This window comes from Hemitrygon akajei, chromosome 8, assembly GCF_048418815.1.
Source record: "Hemitrygon akajei chromosome 8, sHemAka1.3, whole genome shotgun sequence".
NCBI classification, from domain to species: Eukaryota; Metazoa; Chordata; class Chondrichthyes; order Myliobatiformes; family Dasyatidae; genus Hemitrygon; species Hemitrygon akajei.
In genome coordinates, this window is record NC_133131.1 from 3,375,840 (window position 1) to 3,396,799 (window position 20,960).

Sequence of the window (20,960 nt, forward strand, 5' to 3'; positions counted from 1 at the left end):
AGGACATGGCTTTAAGGTAAGGGGTGGAAAGTTCAAGGGGGATATTAGAGGAAGGCTTTTTACTCAGAGAGTGGTTGGTGCGTGGAATGCACTGCCTGAGTCAGTGGTGGAAGCAGAAACACTAGTAAAATTTAAGAGACTACTAGACAGGTATATGGAGGAATTTAAGGTGGGGAGGTTATATGGGAGGCAGGATTTAAGGGTCGGCACAACATTGTGGGCCAAAGGGCCTGTACTGTATTGTTTTATATTCTATGTTCTATGTACACCTCACAAACAACTTCTTTGGAGATGCTCTCTAGTTCAACAGATTACCTGAAGCATCACTGTGTCTACTTTAAAATACAGAAAGCAAAGCACCTTCATCTCGCAAATAGGAGGATGTAAAACAGTTCTAAAAATGGTAGCCTCCATCTCCAAGCACATGGCAGGAACAAAGAAAATTAATCTGCCTGCTTCCATTGTCCTTGACCCATTCTAGTTGGACATTTTTTTCCATATTTATAACCTAAAATGTCCTCTCTAACAGCTCTGTGAATGTGAATTCAGGAGAATGTTTTCAGTGGTTCAAGAAGGTGGCTCAACTCCATTGTCTCAAAGGCATTTGGTAATGGCAATAAATGCTGGCAACCCTCGTGATATCTAGACCCTTCAAAATGAAGGAATACGAAAATATGTTAACTCACTGTATTCTGGATTATAAAACCATAAGACATAGGAGCAGAATTAGGCCACTTAGGCCACTTGGCCCATCGAGTCTGCTCCACTATTCAATCATGGCAGATCTTTTTCTCCCCTCCTCATCCCCACTCTGCAGCCTTCTCCCAGTAACCTTTGAGGCCGTGTCCAATCAAGAACCTGTCAAGCTCTGCCTTAAATACCCCCACGACCTGGCCTCCGCAGCTACCTTTGGCAACAAATTCCACAAATTCACCATCCTTTGGCTAAAGAAATTTCTCTGCATCTGTTTTAATGGGCATCCCTCTATCTTGAGGCTGTGCCCGCTTGTCCAAGACACCCCATCATGGGAAACATCCTTTCCATATCTACTCGGTCTAGGACTTGCAATATTTGAAAGGTTTCAATGAGATTCTCCCTCATCCATCTAAATTCCAGCGAGTACAGACCTAGAGCCATCAACTATTCTTTGTATGATAACCCTTTCATTCCTGGAATCATCCTTGTGAACCTCCTCTGAATCCTCTCCAATGCCAGCACATCTTTTCTTAGATGAAAAGCCCAAAACTGTTCACACTACTCAAGGTGAGGCCTCACCAGTGCCTTATGAAGCCTTAGCATTACATCCCTGTTCTTGTATTCGAGACCTTGAAATTAATGCTAACATTGCATTTTCCTTCCTCACCACTCACTCAACCTGCAAGTTAACCTTTAGGGGGTTCTGCACAAGGACTCCCGAGTCTCTTTGCATCTCAGATTTTTGGATTTTCTCCCCATTTAGAAAATAGTCTGTATGTTTAATTCTTCCACCAAAGTGCATGGCCATGCATTTTCCAACATTGTATTTCATTTGCCACTTTCTTGCCTATTCTCCTAATCTGTCTAAATCCTTTTGCAACACTACCTGTCCCTCACCAATCTTCATATCATCTGCAAACTTGGCAGCAAAGGCATCTATTCCATCATCTAAATCATTGATATACAGCATAAAAAGAAGCAGTCCCAACACCAACTCCTGAGGAACACCACTAGTCACTGGCAGCCAACCAGAAAAGGATCCTTTTATTTCCGCTCACTGTCTCCTTCCAATCAGCTAATGTTCTAACCATGCGAGTAACTTTCTGTAATACCATGGGCTCTTAACTTGGTAATAGCCTCATGTGTGGCATCTTGTCAAAGGTCTACTGAAAATCCAAATATACAGCTTCCACTGCATCCCCTTTATCTATCCTACTTGTAATCTCCTCAAAGAATTCCAACAGGTTCATCAGGCAAGATTTTCCCTTAAGGAAGCTATGCTGACTTTGTCCAATCTTGTCCTATGTCACCAAGTACTTAAATATACACATATTTATATATATATATATACACAGAGTTGGTCAGAAGTTTCCATACAACCTAGCTAAATACATTTAAACTCAGTTTTTCCACAATTCCTGAAATTTAATCCCAGAAAACATTCCCTATCTTAGGTCAGTTAGGATCACTACTTTATTTTAAGAATGTGAAATGTCAGAATAATAGTAGAGAGAATGATTTATTTCAGTTTTTATTTCTTTCATCATATTCTCAGTAGGTCAGAAGTTTACATACACTTTGTTAGTATTTGGTAGCATTGCCTTTGTTTCCCTTTCTCTTCACCATCTACACCTCAGACTTCAACTACTGCACAGAGTCTTGCCATCTTCAGAAGTTTTCTGATGACTCTGCCATAGTTAGATGCATCAGCAAGGAAGATGAGGCTGAGTAAAGGGCTACGGTGGGAAACTTGGTCACATGGTGTGAGCAGAATCATCTGCAGCTTAATGTGAAAAAGACTAAGGAGCTGGTGGTGGACCTGAGGAGGGCTCTAAGGCACTGCTGACCCCTGTTTCCATCCAAGGGGTCAGTGTGGACATGGTGGAGGATTACAAATACCTGGGGATATGAATTGACAATAAACTGGACTGGTCAAAGAACAAGAAGGCTGTCTACAAGAAGGGTCAGAGCCATCTCTACTTCCTGAGGAGACTGAGGTCCTTTAACATCTGCCAGACGATGCTGAGGATGTTCTATGAGTCTGTGGTGGCCAGTGTTATCATGTTTGCTGTTGTGTGCTGGGGGAGCAGGCTGTGGGTAGCAGACACCAACAGAATCAACAAACTCATTCGTAAGGCCAGTGATGTTGTGGGTGTGGAACTGAATTCTTCCAAACAGTTCAATTTTTGTTTCATCAAAGGACATTTCTCCAAAAAGTAAGATCTTTGTCCCCATTTGCACTTGCAAACTGTAGTCTGGCTTTTTTATGGGCAACACAAGTGAATCTGCAGATGCTGGAAATAAATAAAAAAACACGAAATGCTGGCAGAACTCAGCAGGCCAGACAGCATCTATGGGAGGAGGTAATAATGACATTTCGGGCTGAAACCCTTCATCAGGCTTTTTTATGGCAGTTTTGGAGCAATGGCTTCTTCCTATCTGAGCAGCCTTTCAGGTTATGTCGATATAGGACTCGTTTTACTGTGGATATAGATACTTGTCTGCCTGTTTCCTCTAGCATCTTCACAAGGTCCTTTGCTGTTGTCCTGGGATTGATTTGCACTTTTCGTGCCAAAGTACGTTCATCTCTAGGAGACAGAATGCATCTCCTTCCTGAGCGGTATGACAGCTGCGTGGTCCCATAGCGTTTATACTTGATGTATATTGTTATGACCCCAGCCCCCTCCTTTGTGAGATTTGCAAGAGCCCTAGTCAAGGGGGGGTCAAATGACCCAAGAGAGAGAGGGAGACGTGCTGAAGACCACGTTCCCCAGGGAAGCAGAATAAAGCGACTCTTTGACTATTGTCTCATGAAAACCACGTGTAAAGCCCTCGGTCAAAGTGGGCTGGTCGCTCAACAAGACAAAAGCCTCAGACATAGCCATTGTCTTGGGAGACACCTTTGTGTGATAAGGAACTGGCCTACATGCAAAATCTCAGGGCAATGTGAGATGGGTGATGGGGGAAGGATTGCCTCGCCCCCCTACCCTGATGGACATCTACAACCCTGCCAGTCCAGATAAAAGGTGGGCTGCCGAGGCGGGGCACCAGACGCACCAGAAGATATGCGAGAATTCCTGCGACTGCGTTTAGAGAGCGACAGCCGGTGGTGGGGTTCGTGTGCTTCCTCCCCTTGCCTGAGATTGGCGACCTCACCACGGAAGAACGGCCTAGCTACAGGGGAAGCCACAGATGAGAGTCCATTCCCCAACGAGACTTCCGACTATCTCCTACAGGTTGGAAAACCTGTCGGGTAAATGTTTCATTCTCTCTCTCTCTTTCTAACAAAAGTGCACCAACGCGACACCACAACCGACGGCGGCTGGTGGAACTGCAGTGACCGCAAAAAGACTTTTAAATATCCAGTAAACAATATATATCTACATTACCCCTAGACAACTGTAGAGCTTATTTCTGATTGATTATTACCATACCTGTGCTTTAGATTGAGTTGTGACGACGTATATGATCTGAATGTTTTATATTAACCATACGTTGGTGCCCCTTTATAAATAAAAACATTTGAAAATAGTAGCATCAGGCTTCGGTGGATCCATCTATCTTTGCTGGAAAATTACCCGGTTACTGGGGAACGTAACAATATATATACATGGTGTATATATTGTTTGTACAGATGAATGTGGTACCTTCAGGTGTTTGGAAATTGCTCCCAAGGATGAACCAGACTTGTGGAGGTCCACAATTCTTTCTCTGAGGTCTTGGCTGATTTCTTTTGATTTTGTTTGTAAACTTCTGACCCACTGGAATTGTGATATAGTCAATTAAAAATGAAATAATGTCTGTAAACAATTGTTGGAAAAATTACTCTTGTCATGCACAAAGTAAGTGTCCTCAACGTCTTGCGAAAATTATAGTTTGCTAATATGAAATCTGTGGAGTGGTCAAACAATGAGTTTTAATGACTTCAACCTAAGTGAATGTAAACTTCTGACCCACTGGGAATGTGATGAAAGAAATAAAAGCTGAAATAAATCATTCTCTCTACTATTTTTCTGACATTTCACATTCTTAAAATAAAGAAGTGATCCTAACTGACCTAAGATAGGGAATGTTTTCTAGGATTAAATGTCAGGAATTGTGAAAAACTGAGTTTAAATGTATTTGGCTAAGGTGTATGTAAACTTCTGATTTCAACTATATATATATATATATATATAAACAACAAGCAAAACCAAAAGTTATTGAGTCCTGTGAGACCCACAAGTCACAGAAAATCATTTCAGTCTGCTGCATGCCACTGAGATATATTTCTGGATCCAATGTGCCACTTTGTCATGGATGTGATGTTTTTTTTTCAGCAGCTTGCCATGTAGCACATCATCAAAAGTCTTGCTCCCTCATTGAGATTTTTGGTAACTTCTTAGAAAAATGCAATCACATTAGTACTAATGATTTCCATGACCCATTTATGAATTAAAGTGCAGGATCTTAGACCAGTTTTAGAGGTGCTATAGAAATCCTAGTTGTTCTATTTTTCACAGGAAGCCTAACTAAAATTTTTATTTTTTTAATTTCAGCATTGTACCATTGATTGCGTCTCTGCCATTGATATAGAAGTCAATTATAAGCTATACAACAGTGAAGAAAATGCTCAACTACCCTTACCAGTTCTTGACAAATTTACTAATCCTTCAACAACTTTTCAGGTAAAAATAAAATAGAAAAATAACTGAATTTATTAAGATGGTTTCAAGCACAAGCGTTTAAAGCAAACAATCTGTAGATAAGTCAACTAAGGATGGGGCTGCACCACAACTTGTACTGTGTAACGAGTTTGGCTATGCGATTGAAGTTTCTGTGGCTGAGCACTATGGATGCAGTGGAAATGAGTCCTTCAGTTTTAAGCTGAGTATAGGTAAAGGTTACACTGGTTCTTGGATGAAAGTGCTAAATTGGGGGAAGGATAATGAAGCTGGAGAAAGTAGATTGGGAGTTGTTGGTTGAGGCTAAATTCACAACTTGCATATGGGAGCCTTAAAGCACATTTCCTCAGAGTTCAGGGTACCTGGATGAGGAAGTGGAGGGATGGGTTAGTAAATTTACTGATGACACAAAGGTTGGGGGTGTTGTGGATAGTGTGGAGGGCTGTCAAAGGTGACAGTGGGACATTGATAGGATGCAAAACTGGGTTGAGAAGTGGCAGATGAGTGTGTGGTGGTTCATTTTGGTTGGTCAAATATGATGGCAGAGTATAGGCTTCATGGCAAGACTCTTGGCAGTGTGGAGGATCGGCGGGATCTTGGGGTCCGAGTCCATAGGACACTCAAAGCTGCTGTGCAGGTTGTCTCTGTGGTTAAGAAGGCATACAGTGCATTGGCCTTCATCAATCATGGGATTGAGTTTAAGAGCCAAGAGGTAATGTTACAGCTATAAAGGACCCTGGTCAGACCCCACTTGGAGTACTGTGCTCAGTCCTGGTCTCCTCACTACAGGAAGAAAATGGAAACCATAGAAAGGGCGCAGAGGAAACTTACAAGGATGTTTCCTGGATTGGGCAGCATGTCTTATGAGAATAGGTTGAGTGAACTCAGCCTTTTCTCCTTTGAGAGACAGAGGATGAGAGGGGACCTGATAGAGGTGTACAGGATGATGGGAGGCATTGATCGTGTGGATAGTCAGAGGCTTTTTCCCAGGGCTGAAATGGCTAGCACGAGAGGGCACAGTTTTAAGGTGCTTGGAAGCAGGTACAGAGGACATGTTAGGGGTAAGTTTTTTTACGCAGAGAGTGGTGAGTGCATGGAATGGGCTGCCGGCGACAGTGGTGGCGGCGGATACCATTGGGTCTTTTAAGAGACTCCTGGATATCTACATGGAGCTTAGAAAAGTAGAGGGCTATGGGTAACCCTAGGTAATTTCTAAGGTAAGACAATGTTCTGCACAGCTTTGTGGGCCAAAGGGCCTGTATTGTGCTGTAGGTTTTCTATGTTTTTTTCACCTGGCTGAGTACTAATGACCTGTGATCAGCTGGCTGGAGTGTTCACCGATATCCTTAACCTCTCATTTTTCAGTCTGAGGTACCTACTTCAAGTAAAACTTCAGTTTTACCACAGTTTCTGTGGTAAAACTGCTTTTTAGGGGCAGTTATACCAGCCCCTAAAAAGAATGTGGTAATCTGCCTCAATGACTATCATCCAATAGTACATACAACCACAGCGATGAAATGTTTTGAGAGGTTCGGGATGAAACACATCAATTCCTGTCTGAGAATCCACTTAGATCCTCTCCAATTTGCCTATTGACATAACAGGTTCTCAGCAGATGCCACTTCATTGGTTCTTCACTCAATGCTGGAACATCTGGACAGCAAAGTGCATACGTCAGGTTGCTCTTTATTGATTACAGCTCAGCATTCAATACCATCATCCTCTCAAAACTAATCAATAAGCTTCAGGACCTTAGCCTCAATATCTCCTGTGCAAATAGATCCTCTATTTCCTCACTTGCGGACCACTGTCAGTTCTGATTGACAACATCAGGATTACGGCTGCACAGGTGGAAGGTCAACTGAGGAAGATCTGTACCAGCAAAGCGGCTGGACCGGATGGAGTTTCCCCACGATTACTGAGGGCCTGTGCGACTGAGCTGGGAGAACCACTACAGCGCATCTTCAACATGAGCCTGGAGCAGAGAAGAGTACCCAGACAGTGGAAAACATCCTGTATTGTCCCGGTACCGAAGAAACCACTACCAAAGGAGTTGAATGACTTCAGACCTGTTGCCTTGACGTCGCACGTGATGAAGACCATGGAGCGGCTGATAATACAGAATCTGAGGCCACAAACCAGGCACGCCCAGGATCCTCTTCAGTTTGCGTATAAGGAGAAGGTGGGAGTGGAGGATGCTATCACGTATTTGCTGCACAAATCACTCTCTCACCTAGAGGGGGTCAGTTGTGCTGTGAGGATTACATTCCTTGACTTCTCTAGTGCCTTTAACACCATCCAGCCCAAGATCTTAAGGCACAAACTAACGGAGATGGGAGTAGACTCTCACATGGTGGATTGGATAGTGGACTACTTGACAGATAGACCTCAGTATGTGCGGTTGGGAGACTGTAGGTCTGACACGGTGATCAGCAGCACAGGGGCGCCGCAGGGAACCGTACTCTCTCCGGTCCTGTTCACCCTGTACACATCAGACTTCCAATATAACTCGGAGTCCTGCCATGTGCAGAAGTTCGCTGATGACACGGCCATAGTGGGGTGTGTCAGGAATGGACAGGAGGAGGAGTATAGGAAACTGATACAGGACTTTGTGATATGGTGCAACTCAAACTACCTGCGTCTCAATATCACCAAGACCAAGGAGATGGTGGTGGACTTTAGGAGATCTAGGCCTCATATGGAGCCAGTGATCATTAATGGAGAATGTGTGGAGCAGGTTAAGACCTACAAGTATCTGGGAGTACAGTTAGACGAGAAGCTAGACTGGACTGCCAACACAGATGCCTTGTGCAGGAAGGCACAGAGGCGACTGTACTTCCTAAGAAGGTTGGCGTCATTCAATGTCTGTGGTGAGATGCTGAAGATGTTCTATAGGTCAGTTGTGGAGAGCGCCCTCTTCTTTGTGGTGGCGTAATGGGGAGGAAGCATTAAGAAGAGGGACGCCTCACGTCTTAATAAGCTGGTAAGGAAGGCGGGCTCTGTCGTGGGCAAAGTACTGGAGAGTTTAACATCGGTAGCTGAGCGAAGGGCGCTGAGTAGGCTACGGTCAATTATGGATAACTCTGAACATCCTCTACATAGCACCATCCAGAGACAGAGAAGCAGTTTCAGCGACAGGTTACTATCGATGCAATGCTCCTCAGACAGGATGAAGAGGTCAATACTCCCCAATGCCATTAGGCTTTACAATTCTACCGCCAGGACTTAAGAACTTTTTAAAAGCTATTATTAATGCTTTTGAGATAGTGATTTAGATGCATATCATATTTTTTTACTGAGTTAAGTATTGTATGTAATTAGTTTTGCTACAACAAGTGTATGGGACATTGGAAAAAAGTTGGAATTTCTCCATGGGAATGAATAAAGTATCTATCTATCTATCTATCTATCATCTCCTCCTCAATCTCCATCAGCACAGGTGCACCATAAGGCTATGTACTTATCCCCTACTCTACGCACTTTACACTTATGACTGTGTGGCTCAACACTGTTCCAATGCCATATTTAATTTTCCTGATGACACCACTGTTGTTAGCTGAATCAAAGGAGACTGAAAATCTGGCTAAGTGATGCCATTACAACAAATCTCTTAATGTCAGCAAGACCAAGGACAAGATTATTGACTACAGGAGGAGGAAACCAAGGTCCATGAGCCAGTCCTCATTGAGGGACCAGAGGTGGAGAGGATCAACAACTTTAAATTCCTCAGTGTTTTCATTTCAAAGGACTTATCCTGGGGCTAGTGTGTAAATGTAATTATGAAGAAAGCACGGCAATGCCTTTACTTCTTTAGAAGTTTGCAAAGATTTGGCATGACACCTAAAACTTTGACACACTTCTGTAGATGCATGGCAAGGAATATATTGACTGGTTGCATCACAGCTGGTGGAATGGAAAATCCTACAAAAAGTAGTGGATACAGCCCAGTCCATCACAGGTAAATCCCTCCCCACCACTGAGCACATCTACACGGACCACTGTCACAGGAAAGCAGCATCCATCATCCGGGACCCCCACCACCCAGACATGCTCTCTTCTCACTGCTGCCATCAGGAAGAAGGCACAGGAGCCTCAAGACTCTCATCACCAGGTTCAGGAACAGTTATTACACCTCAGCCATCAGGTTTTTGAACCAGTGGGGATAATTTTACTCCACTTCACTTGCCCCATCACTGAACTATTTCAACAACCTATTGATTCACTTTCAAGGACTCTTTATCTCATGTCCTTGATATTTATTGCTTCTTTATTTATTTATTATAAGATCATAAGACATAGGAGCAGAAATAGGCCATTTGGCTCATCGAGTCTGCTCCACCATTTCCTAATGGCAATTTCTTTTTTCTTTTGTATTTACATGGTTTGTTGCCTTTTGTACATTGGTTGTTTGATTACCCTGTTGGCTGCAGTCATTCACTGATTCTATTATGGTTTTTGGATTTACTGAGTCTGCCTGCAAGAAAACAAATCTTGGGGTTATATATGGTGGCATTTATGCACTTTAATAATAAATTTACTTTGAATTTTGAACTTTGGCTATCATGTATGGGAATGAAAACAAGGCTCAGAAAACTTGGATGACAGGAGCTATTGTAAGTTAAGCCAAAAAGTAAAAGGAAGCACATTCAAGTTGAGAGGTGAAATTGAGATTGGTTTAGATTGGCATCATTGTTAGCACAGTCATTGTGGGTTGATGGAACTGTTCTTGTGCTGTTCTATCGTCTATGTAGTATAGCATGTAGTTAGGTTACCTCAACATCTCATATGATTTGGAACTTTGGTCAGATTGCACCTGGAATATTACATCCAAGGTCTAGTTTGGTTTAGCTGCCTTTAATACATGGTGTGCAAAAGAGGTTCATTGGATTGATTCTTGGATTTAGTGAGAGTGCCTGCTGGTGAAGGAAGAGATTGTCCTTAGGAAGGAACTCACTAAGCCTTTGCTTTCAGCTTCAGATTCAGATTTATTTAGTTATTTGTCACATATACATCTAGGCCTGGAGCGAGTCACCAAGGTGGGTCCTGGTTCCTAGTGTGAGGTTTGAACAACTTAAACACCAGCCCAGATAATCTAGGGGCTCCTCTGTCCATAACACTAAGACTATGAGACTGCCCCCGGGTGCTGTGCCTGGTGTCTGCAAATTTGTGGCCACTTGCCTTGCTAATATAATGAACTGAATACATAGGGCCTTCTCCAGGCCGTTCTGGGAATTTAGATCTAAGGACTCAATTTGGTTCTGAATGCTGTTGTTGCTCGCTTCTATCATTTGTATGATTTGTTTTGTTTTTTCATCTCTTTCTCCGTGGGCACTAGGGGTTGGTGTTAATTTTTTGATTGGGTTCCTTTGGGTTCCTTGCTTTGTGAATGTCTGTTAAGCAAACAAATCAAGATTGTATAATTTATAAATTCATTGGTAATAAATGCACTTTGAATCTGAAATATAGAGTGAATTGCATTGTTTGTGTTAACAACCAGCACATCTGTTATGTGCGAGATTATGCCCCATGACTATCATTAATTTTTTTGATGTAGTCTCTGAATAGCCTCTTGAGTAGCCAAGAAGATCAATGAGGGTAGGGTAGCAGCTTTGGTCTACATGGACTTCAGAAAAGCCTTTAAGGTTTTGCATGGTGAGGTGCTTTAAATTATTCACTTTCTGCCCAGATAGAAGATGAGGTGCTATTTCTCATGTTTACATTGAGTTTCAATATAAAAGAGCTGGAGGGCACAGATGAGTGGATGAGAATCATTCCAAATTAACTCACCTGGAAAGAGAAATACCCCTAGAGATTACAGACAGCTTGAGAGGGATACAATGTGGGAGACATCATGCTGTCAGAGAGGGATTCAATTCTAGACAGTCTCAGATTGATACAGTATTTGTACCTCCTGCTAGTCCAGGAAGGATACAGTACAGGAGAGTCCTGATGATCATAAAAGAATATATTTCTGGAGACTCCTATTGGTAGGACACTGGAGTGATAAAGATATACAGCACTGACCATGAGTGCTGATATAATTTCAATAGAGATGATGCTGGAGATTCTGAGATATTCCTAATGGTACACTAAACCAGCCTGATTGTTATCATAAATTATTGATTTCTGATTATATTAAATCTGGGGATGAACAGCCTATTTCCACCCTCCAATCCAAGGTGGTGTTTGTGTGGACATTCTAGGAATATATCCTTACCAATATATTCCTAGAATATATTGACTATAATATTGATTATATACCAAAGTTTATCTTTCTTTGAAAAGGCAATTCTTTGATTATTTGTTATGATATAACACATCAGAAATGTTACTTCTATCTTTTTTTTCAGCTCCAATTTAAGAAGGACTGTGGCTCTGATAACATTTGTGATGCAAATCTCAGTTTGGAATGCAGTTTTCCATAGTAAGTTGATAATTCTTTGTATGTTATTATCAGTCATGGAAACAGGCCCTTCAGTTTGAATGGTCCATGCTGACCACAAATCCTCCTATCCTACCTATCATGTTGCCCACACTCAGCCCCTCCCCTCCATGTAGTTATCCAAATGTTGCGATTGTACCTGCCTCAGCCACTTTCTCTGGCAGTTCATTTCAGATACTCAATATGCTCTGTGTTAAGAAATTATCTCTCAAGTCTCTTTGAAATAACTCCTCTCTTATCCTCTCTTATATACATACCCTCTAGTTTTGGATTCCCCAACCCTGAGGAAAGGACCATAACGATCCACCTAATCCAGACCTTTCATAATTTTATAAACTTCTATGAGGTCACCAATCATTTTCATGCACTCTAGAGAATAAATATCCAGCATAGCCTTACCTACCCTATAACTCAGACTTTCTAGTTAAGGTAGCATCCCCATAAATCTCTTCTAAACTCACTCCAGCTTGATAATTTCTTTCCTGTAAAAAAATGACCAAAATTATATACAATTCTTCCCAAGGTGTGCCCTTACCAATGACTTAATGCAGTGCCAGCAGATGAAGGCCAACATGCTAAATGCCTTATTCTCCACCTTGTCTATTTACACAAACTGTGCACTTGCATTCCCTTTCACTGTATAGGTCTAGCGCTTACTTGATTTTTCAAATGCGTTACTACTCAGTTAGCTGAGATGAAATCCATTTCCCATTCTTCAGCACATCTCCATAACTGATCAGGGTTTCTTTGCAATTCATTATAACCTGCTTCACTGTTAAAACCCCCGTATTACCGGATTCAGATCCAACTGGATCCCACCACCAAACACGTCCTTGCCTCCTCCCCCCCCTTCACTTTCTGCTTTCAGCTGGGATTGCTCCCTACGCGACTCCCATTCGTCCCTCCCCACTGAACTCCCTCCTGGTACTTATCCTTGCAAGTGGAACAAGTGCTGCATCATCTCCCTCACTATCATTCAGGGCCCCAAACCTTCCTTCCAGGTGAGGCGACACTTCACCTGTGAGTCTGTTGGGGTCATATGCTGTGTTTGGTGCTCCCAGTGTGGCCTCCTGTGTATCAGTGAGACCTGACATAGATTGGGAGACCGCTTCGCTGAGTATCTATGCTCCATCTGCCAGAACATGTGGGATCTCCCAGTGGCCACCCATTTTAATTCCACTTCCCATTCCCATTCCGATATGTCCATCCATGGCCTCCTCCATTGCCGTGATAAGGCCATACTTATGTTGGAGGAACCACACCTTATATACTGTTTGGGTAGCCTCCGATTTGATGGCATGAACATCAATTTCTCAAATTTCCAGTAATTCCCCTCTCCACCACTTCACCATTTCCCATCCCCTTTTCCCTTTTTCATATTATCCCCTTGCCCACCTTTCACCTCCCTCTGGTGCTGCTACCCAACCCCCCCTCCTTTTTCTCTTTCTTCAATGGCCTTCTGTCTCTTTCACTAGTAAACTTCCTAGCTCTTTGCTTCATCCCTCCCCCTCCAAATTTCACCTATCGCCTGGTGTTTCTCTCTCACCTCTCCCCCCCCCCCCCCACCACTTTTCTAATCTACTCCTCAGCTTTTTTCCTTCAGTCCTGCCGAAAGGTTTCGGCCTGAAATATTAACTGTACTTTTCTCCATCATTCCTCCAGCATTTTGTGTGTGCTGTTTGGGTATATTTCAAGTGAATCAGCTGTGATGGAATGGTAGAGTAGACTCGATGACTTAGTGGCCTTATTCTACTCCTTCATCTTACTGTCTTATTAGTATTATTAGTAACCTTGATAATTGCATCATGTACATTCACCTCCAGATTGTATATACATATAAGAAATGAGTAACAGAGCTCCCAACGCAGACCACTTATGCACCCTCTAGTTACAGACCTCTAGTCAATGAATCAACCTTCAACCATTACCCTCTGCTTTCTATCATCAAGCCAATTCTGAATCAAACTTGCTAGCTTCCTTTGAACCCCATTCAATCTAATCTTTCAAAACAGCCTGCTCTGCAGAACCTTGTCAAAGTTCATATTCAAGTCCATATAGACAATATCCACTGCTCTACCTTCATCTGTTACCTCTTCAAAGGACTAAAAAGATACTTTGAAAGATTCGCCAGGCATGATCTCCCACACCAAAACCATGCTGACTGTTCCTGATCAGACCTTGACTATCCAAGTGATGGTAGATCTTATCCCTCAGAATTCTCTCCAGTAACTTCCCTACAACCGAAGTCAGTTTCACTGTCTTCTAGTTCTTGGCTTGTCCTCTCTACCCTTCTTGAACAATGGAATAACATTAGCCACCCTTGGGTCTTCTGGAACTTCACCAGTGGCTGAAGAAGAAGCAGATATCTCTACAAAGGCCTTCATCATTCTTTCCCTTATCCTCCAATAAGGTCCAGGGTGCACTTGATTAGGCCCTGGGGATTTGCCCAATTCAAATGCACTTCAAGGCTGTAAATACTTCCATCCTCGTAACTTGTATGTGATCCAAGACATTGTTTCTTATTACCCTCATTCGTTTAGCATCCATGATCGCCACCTTAGTGAATACCGAGGAGAAACAGTCATGCAGAATCTCGACCATCTCCTGCAGCTCTATACACAGTTACAAGGATGAAAGCATTTACAGCTTTGAAGTGCATTTTTTTGTCAGCTGAGATCATTGGGGGTCTCTCTTCCCGCCATTACGGACATTTACACAACACGCTGCATCCGCAAATCAAACAGCATTATGAAGGACCCCATGCACCCCTCATACAAACTCTTCTCCCTCCTGCCGTCTGGGAAAAGGTCTCCCAACCGCACATACTGAGGTCTATCTGTCAAGTAGTCCACTATCCAATCCACCATGTGAGAGTCTACTCCCATCTCCGTTAGTTTGTGCCTTAAGATCTTGGGCTGGATGGTGTTAAAGGCACTAGAGAAGTCAAGGAATGTAATCCTCACAGGCTGCTACTTATTAATATCGCGCTACCATCTTAGCGCGTTTCCCAGACAGGAGCTCCAAATCCACCAGACAAAACAAGACCAAAAACTAAAGCTACAAGACCTGCACAAAACCACATAGTTACAACATATAGTTACAACAGTGCAAACAATAGCATAATTGATAAAAAAAAACAGACCATGGGCACAGTAAAAATAGTCCAAAGATGTTAAAAGACTATAAGTTCAAAAGAAACCACCACACAGTTTCCACAAGTCCTCAGGGTCCCCGATAGACTCGTCATCCTATGCAGGCAGCAGAAGGGAATACCCCCGCTATGGACTTCCATGGCACTGCCCAACTCAGCCTCGGAAACGCAGCACACACTGAAAGCTCCGTCGAGCCCAGCCTCGCAGACACAGCACACACTGAAAGCAACCTGACCGCAGTGGAGTCCGAGTCCGTTGAACCTCTGAGCCTTCGACCATCCCCTCTGGCACAGCTTCTCCAAGCACCATCCTCTGCTGAGCGTATTAAGATGCCCCCGCCAACGGCCATCAGCAACGCGACCCTGAAGACTGGGGGCCTGTTCTTCCCAGCAGAGACCCGGAGCTCACAGCAGCAGCAGCATTAGGTCTTATATAGCTGTAACATTACCTCACGACTCTTGAACTCCATCTCAAGGTTGTTGAAGGCCAACACATTATAGGCCTTCTTAATAGTACTGTCAATTTGTGCAGCAGCTTTGACCCCAAGATCTTGCTGATCCTCCACACTGCCAAGAGACTTACCATTAATAATATATTCTGTCTTCAAATTTGACCTAGCAAAATGAACAATTTCACACTTATCTGGGTTGAACTCCATCTGCTACTTCTCAGCCCAGTTCTGCATCCTATCAATGTCTGGCTGTAACCTCTCACAACCCTCCAGACTATCCACAACACACCCAACTTTTGTATCATCAGCAAAGTTACTAACCCACCCTTCTGTGGTCAATCCAATTCTGGATCCATAAAGCAAGATCTCAAAAGGGAAGGGAGAGAAGAGGCACATTGTGACGATAGGGAATTCATTAGTTAGCAGAACAGAAAGGAGGTTCTGTGGGTGAGAATGAGATTCCAGGATGGTATGTTGTCTTCCAGGTGCCAGGGTCCAGGATATCTTGGATCGAGCCTTCAGCATTCTTAAGTGGGAGAATATATAGCTAGAAGTTGTGATCCATGTAGGTACCAATGACATGGGTAGGACAAGTGATGAGATTCTGTATAGGGAGTTCAAGGAGTTGGGTGCTAAGTTAAAGGCAGGACCTCCAGAATTGTGATCTCTTGATTGTTTTCCATGCCACGTGCTAATGAGGCCAGAACTAGGAATATTATGCAGTTTAATACATGGCTAAGGAGTTGGTGTTGAGGGGGGGGCATACAATTTTTGGATCACTGGGCTTTCTTCCAGGGAAGGAGGGACCTGTACTGAAGGGATGGCTTGCTCCAGAACTGGAGGGAGCTAATAACCAAGCTGGAAGGTTCGTTAATGCTGTGCAGTAGGATTTAAACTAGAGTTGCATGGAGATGGGAACCAAAGTGCCAGAACAGTTGGTGGAGATGTTGGCAAGACCTCAGACAAAGTTAAGAATCAAAAAGTTGAGTATGGTGCAACTAATGTCCTGAGCTGGATTTATTTCAATGAAAGAAGTATTGTAGGAAAGGTGGATAATAGTGCAGGAGATAAGGTAGCTGGTTTATAATCAGAGGCAATGCACAGTGAGGAGAGACTGTTCGGAGCGAAAATTGCATTCAACAGGAAGATTTGCAATGTAAAAGGCAGACAAAAAAGAAACTAGTGAATTCAGGACAGAAGGTGCTGTATTTGAATACGCGCAGTATACAAAATAAGGTAGATGAACTTGCAGTACAGTTGCAGATTTTGGCAGGTATGATGTTGAAGGCATCACCTAATCATGGCTGAAAGAAGATTATAGTTGGGAGCTTAATATCCAAGAATACATGTGGTATCGAAAGCACAGGCAGGAAGCCAAAGGGTTGGCATTGCTCTTTTGGTTAGAAAGAGATGACATAGGGTCAGAAGGTGTTGAATCATTGTGGATTGAACTAAGGAACTGCAAAAGTAAAAAGAGGCTAATGGGAGTTATATACAGTCCCCCAAACAGTAGTAAGGATGTGGCCTACAAGTTACAACAGGAGGTAGAACATGCATGGCATTTGGTCAGTATTACAATGCACATAGACTGGGAAAATTAGGTTGGTGCTGGATATAGGAGTAGGAATTTCTAGAGTGCCTATGAGATGGCTTTGTAGAACAGCTCATGGTTGAGCCCACAAGGTGATTCTGGATTGAGTATTGTGCAATGAGTCCGAATTTATTAGACTTAAGGTAAAAGAACCCTGAGGGAAAAGTGATCATAATATGATCGAATTCACTCTGAAATTTGAGAAGGATAAGCTAAAGTCAGATGTATCATACTACAGTGGAGTAAAGGGAATTACAGAAGCATGAGAGGGAAGTTGGCCAGAATTGACTGGAAAAGAACACTGGTAGAGATGACAGCAGAGCAGCAATGGCTGGAATTTCTGGAAGCAATTTGGAAGGTGCACCAGATATACATTCCAAAGAGGAAGAAGTATTCTAAAGGCAGGATGACAGAACTGTGACTGACAAGAGAAGTCAAAGCCAAAGAGAGGGCATATAATAGAGTAAAAATTTATGGGAATTTTGAGGACTGGGAAGCTTTTAAAAACCAACAGAAGGCAACTAAAAAGTAATTAAGAGGATAAAATTGGAATACAAATGTAAGCTAGCCAATAATATTAAAGAGGATACCAAAAGTTTCTTCTGATACATAAAGTGTAAAAAGACTTTGAGAGTGGATATCTGACTGCTGGAAAATAATGCTGAAGAAGTAGAAATGGTCGACAAAATAATGATCTTTCATGAATCACTAGGCTCTGGAATGGTTCCGGAAGACTGGAAAATTGCAAATGCCACTCCACTCTTCAAGAAGGGAGAGAGGCAAAAGGAAGGAAGCTATAGGCCAGTTAGTCTGACCTCAGTGGTTGGGAAGATATTGGATTCTATTATTTAGGATGAGGTCTCATGGTACTTGGAGGGACATGATAAAATAGCCCATAGTCAGTATGGTTTCCTCAAGGGAAAATCTTGCCTGACAAATCTGTTGGAATTCTTCGAAGAAATTTTTATTAACGTGATTTTTATAAACGACCTGGATGTGGGGGTAGAAAGATGGGTTGGCAAGTTTGCAGACAACACAAAGGTTGGTGGTGTTGTAGACAGTGTAGAGGATTGTCGAAGATTGCAGAAAGATATTGATAGGATGCAGAAGTGGACTGAGAAGTGGCAGATGGAGTTCAACCCGGAGAAGTGTGAGATGGTACACTTTGGAAGGACAAACTCCAAGGCAGAGTACAAAGTAAATGGCAGGATACTTGGTAGTGTGGAGGAGCAGAGGGATCTGGGGGTACATGTCCACAGATCCCTGAAAGTTGCCTCACAGGTAGATAGGATAGTTAAGAAAGCTTATGGGGTGTTAGCTTTCATAAGTCGAGGGATAGAATTTAAGAGACACGATGTAATGATGCAGCTCTATAAAACTCTAGTTAGGCCACACTTGGAGTACTGTGTACAGTTCTGGTCGCCTTACTGTAGGAAGGATGTGGAAGCATTGGAAAGGGTACAGAGGAGATTTACCAGGATGCTGCCTGGTTTAGAGAGTATGGATTATGATCAGAGATTAAGGGAGCTAGGGCTTTACTCTTTGGAGAGAAGGAGGATGAGAGGAGACATGATAGAAGTGTACAAGATATTAAGAGGAATAGACAGAGTGGACAGCCAGCGCCTCTTCCCCAGGGCACCACTGCTCAGTACAAGAGGACATGGCTTTAAAGTAAGGGGAGGGAAGTTCAAGGGGGATATTAGAGGAAGGTTTTTCAGTCAGAGAGTGGTTGGTGCGTGGAATGAACTGCCTGAGTCAGTGTTGGAGGCAGACACACTAGTGAAGTTTAAGAGACTACCAGACAGGTAAATGGAGGAATTTAAGGTGGGGGGTTATATGTGAGGCAGTGTTTGAGGGTCAGCACAACATTGTGGGCCGAAAGGCCTGTAATGTGCTGTACTATTCTATGTTCTATGTTCTAAATAACAAGCAGAGTAGACAATGGAGAATTGGTTGATTTGATGTGCTTGGATTTTCCAGAAGGCCTTTGACAAGGTGCTATATAGAAATTTACAGCACATTACAGGCTCTTCAGCCCATAATGTTGTACCAACCATGTAACCTACTCTAGAAACTGCCTAGAATTTCCCTAGCTCATAGCCCTCTTATTTTTCCAAGCTCCATGTATCTATCTAAGAGGTTCTTAAAAGACCCTATTGTATCCATGAGGCTGTTTAACAAACTATAAGCCCATGGTATTACAGGAAAGATTCTAGCATGGACAAAGCAGCGGCTGATTGGCAGGAGGCAAAGTGTGGGAGTAGAGGCAGCCTTTTCTGGCAGGCTGCTGGTGACTAGTGCTGTTCCACAGTGGTCTGTGTTGGGACTGATTCTTTTTATATTATATTATATGACAATGATTTGATTGATGGAATTGATGGCTATGTTTGCCGATGATATGAAGATAGATGGAGGGGCAAGTAGTTTTGAATAGGTAGAGAGGCTACAAAAGGACAGACAGATTAGGAGAATGGGGAAGAAATGGCAGATGGAATACAGCGTCCCGAAGTGTATGGTCATACATTTTGGTAGAAGTAAAGAAAAGGTTGACAATTTTCTAAATGGAGAGAAAATGCAAAAAACTAAGGTGCAAGGGTCCTTGGAAGTCCTTGTGCAGGATTCCATAAAGTTTAAAGTCTGTGGTGAGGAAGGCATATGCAATGTTGGCATTCATTTCAAGAGGACTGGAATATAAAAGCAAGGATATAATGTTGAGTCTTTAAAAAGCACTGGTGGAATATTATGAACAGTTTTGGGCCTCTTATCTTAAGAAATAATGTGCTGAAACTGGAGAGGGTTCAAAGGAGGTTCACAAAAATGATTCCAGGACTGAATGGTTTGTCATATGGATAGCGTTTCATGGCTCTGGGCCTGTATTCACTGGAATCAAGGAAAATGAGGGATGACCTCATTGAAACCTATTGAATGGTGAAAGGCCTTGATAGTGTGGATGTGGAGAGGATGTTTCCCTTAGTGGAGAGTCTAAGACCAGAGGGCACCATCTCAGAATAGAGGGGCATCCTTTCAGAATGGAAATGAAAAGGTATTCTTTAGCCAGACAGTGGATCTGTGGAATTCTTGGCCACAGGCAGGTATGGAGGCCAAGTCTGTATATATATTCAAGCCAGAGGTTGATAGATTCTTGATTGGTCAGGGCATGAAGGAATACGGGGAGAAGGCAGAAGATTTTGGCTGAGAGTAAAATTGGATCAGCCATTATGAAATGGCGGAGCAGACTTGATGGGCCAAATCGCCTAATTCTGCTCCTATATCTTACAGTCTTATGATCTTATATTAACAGTAAAAGGCTGACTATGGAGAAACTAGGCCCTCTTAAATACCTTCAGGGCCCAGTTTCAATCAAGTCAAGTCAAGTCACTTTTTATTGTCATTTTGACCATAACTGCTGGTACAGTACACAGTAAAAATGAGGCAACATTTTTCAGGATCATGGTGCTACATGAAACAGTACAAAAACTACACTGAACTACGTGAAAACAACACAGAAAAAAAAACCTACACTGGACTACAGACCTACCCAGGACTGCATAAAGTGCACAAAATGGTGTAGGCATTACAATAAATAATAAACAAGACAATAGGCACAATAGAGGGCAGTAAGTTGGTGTCAGTCCAGACACTGGGTATTGAGGAGTCTGATGTATTGGAGGAAAGAAACTGTTACAAAGTCTGGTCCTGAGAGCCCGAATGCTTTGGTGCCTTTTCCCAGATGGCAGGAAGGAGAAGAGTTCATATGAGGGGTGCGTGGGGTCCTCCATAATGCTGTTTGCTTTGTGCATGCAGCGTCTAGTGTAAATGTCTGTAAAGGTGGGAAGAGAGACCCTGATGATCTTCTCATCTGACCTCACTATCCGCTGCAGGGTCTTGTGATCCGAGATGGTGCAATATCTTGTTAAACAGCCTCATGTGTGGCATCTTATCAAACTCCTTCTGGAAATCCAAG

The 20,960-nt window shown here is 42.8% G+C and overlaps 1 protein-coding gene across 1 annotated transcript in view; it reads left to right on the top strand.

Moving 5' to 3' along the window:
- Window positions 1-20,960, top strand: part of LOC140731558 (integrin alpha-E-like) — a 319,805-nt gene that overhangs the window by 149,364 nt on the left and 149,481 nt on the right. The window contains exons 19-20 of the mRNA XM_073053069.1: window positions 5,235-5,363; window positions 11,711-11,784. Coding sequence (XP_072909170.1) covers window positions 5,235-5,363; window positions 11,711-11,784 — 203 coding nt within the window. The remainder of the gene's footprint in view (window positions 1-5,234; window positions 5,364-11,710; window positions 11,785-20,960) is intronic.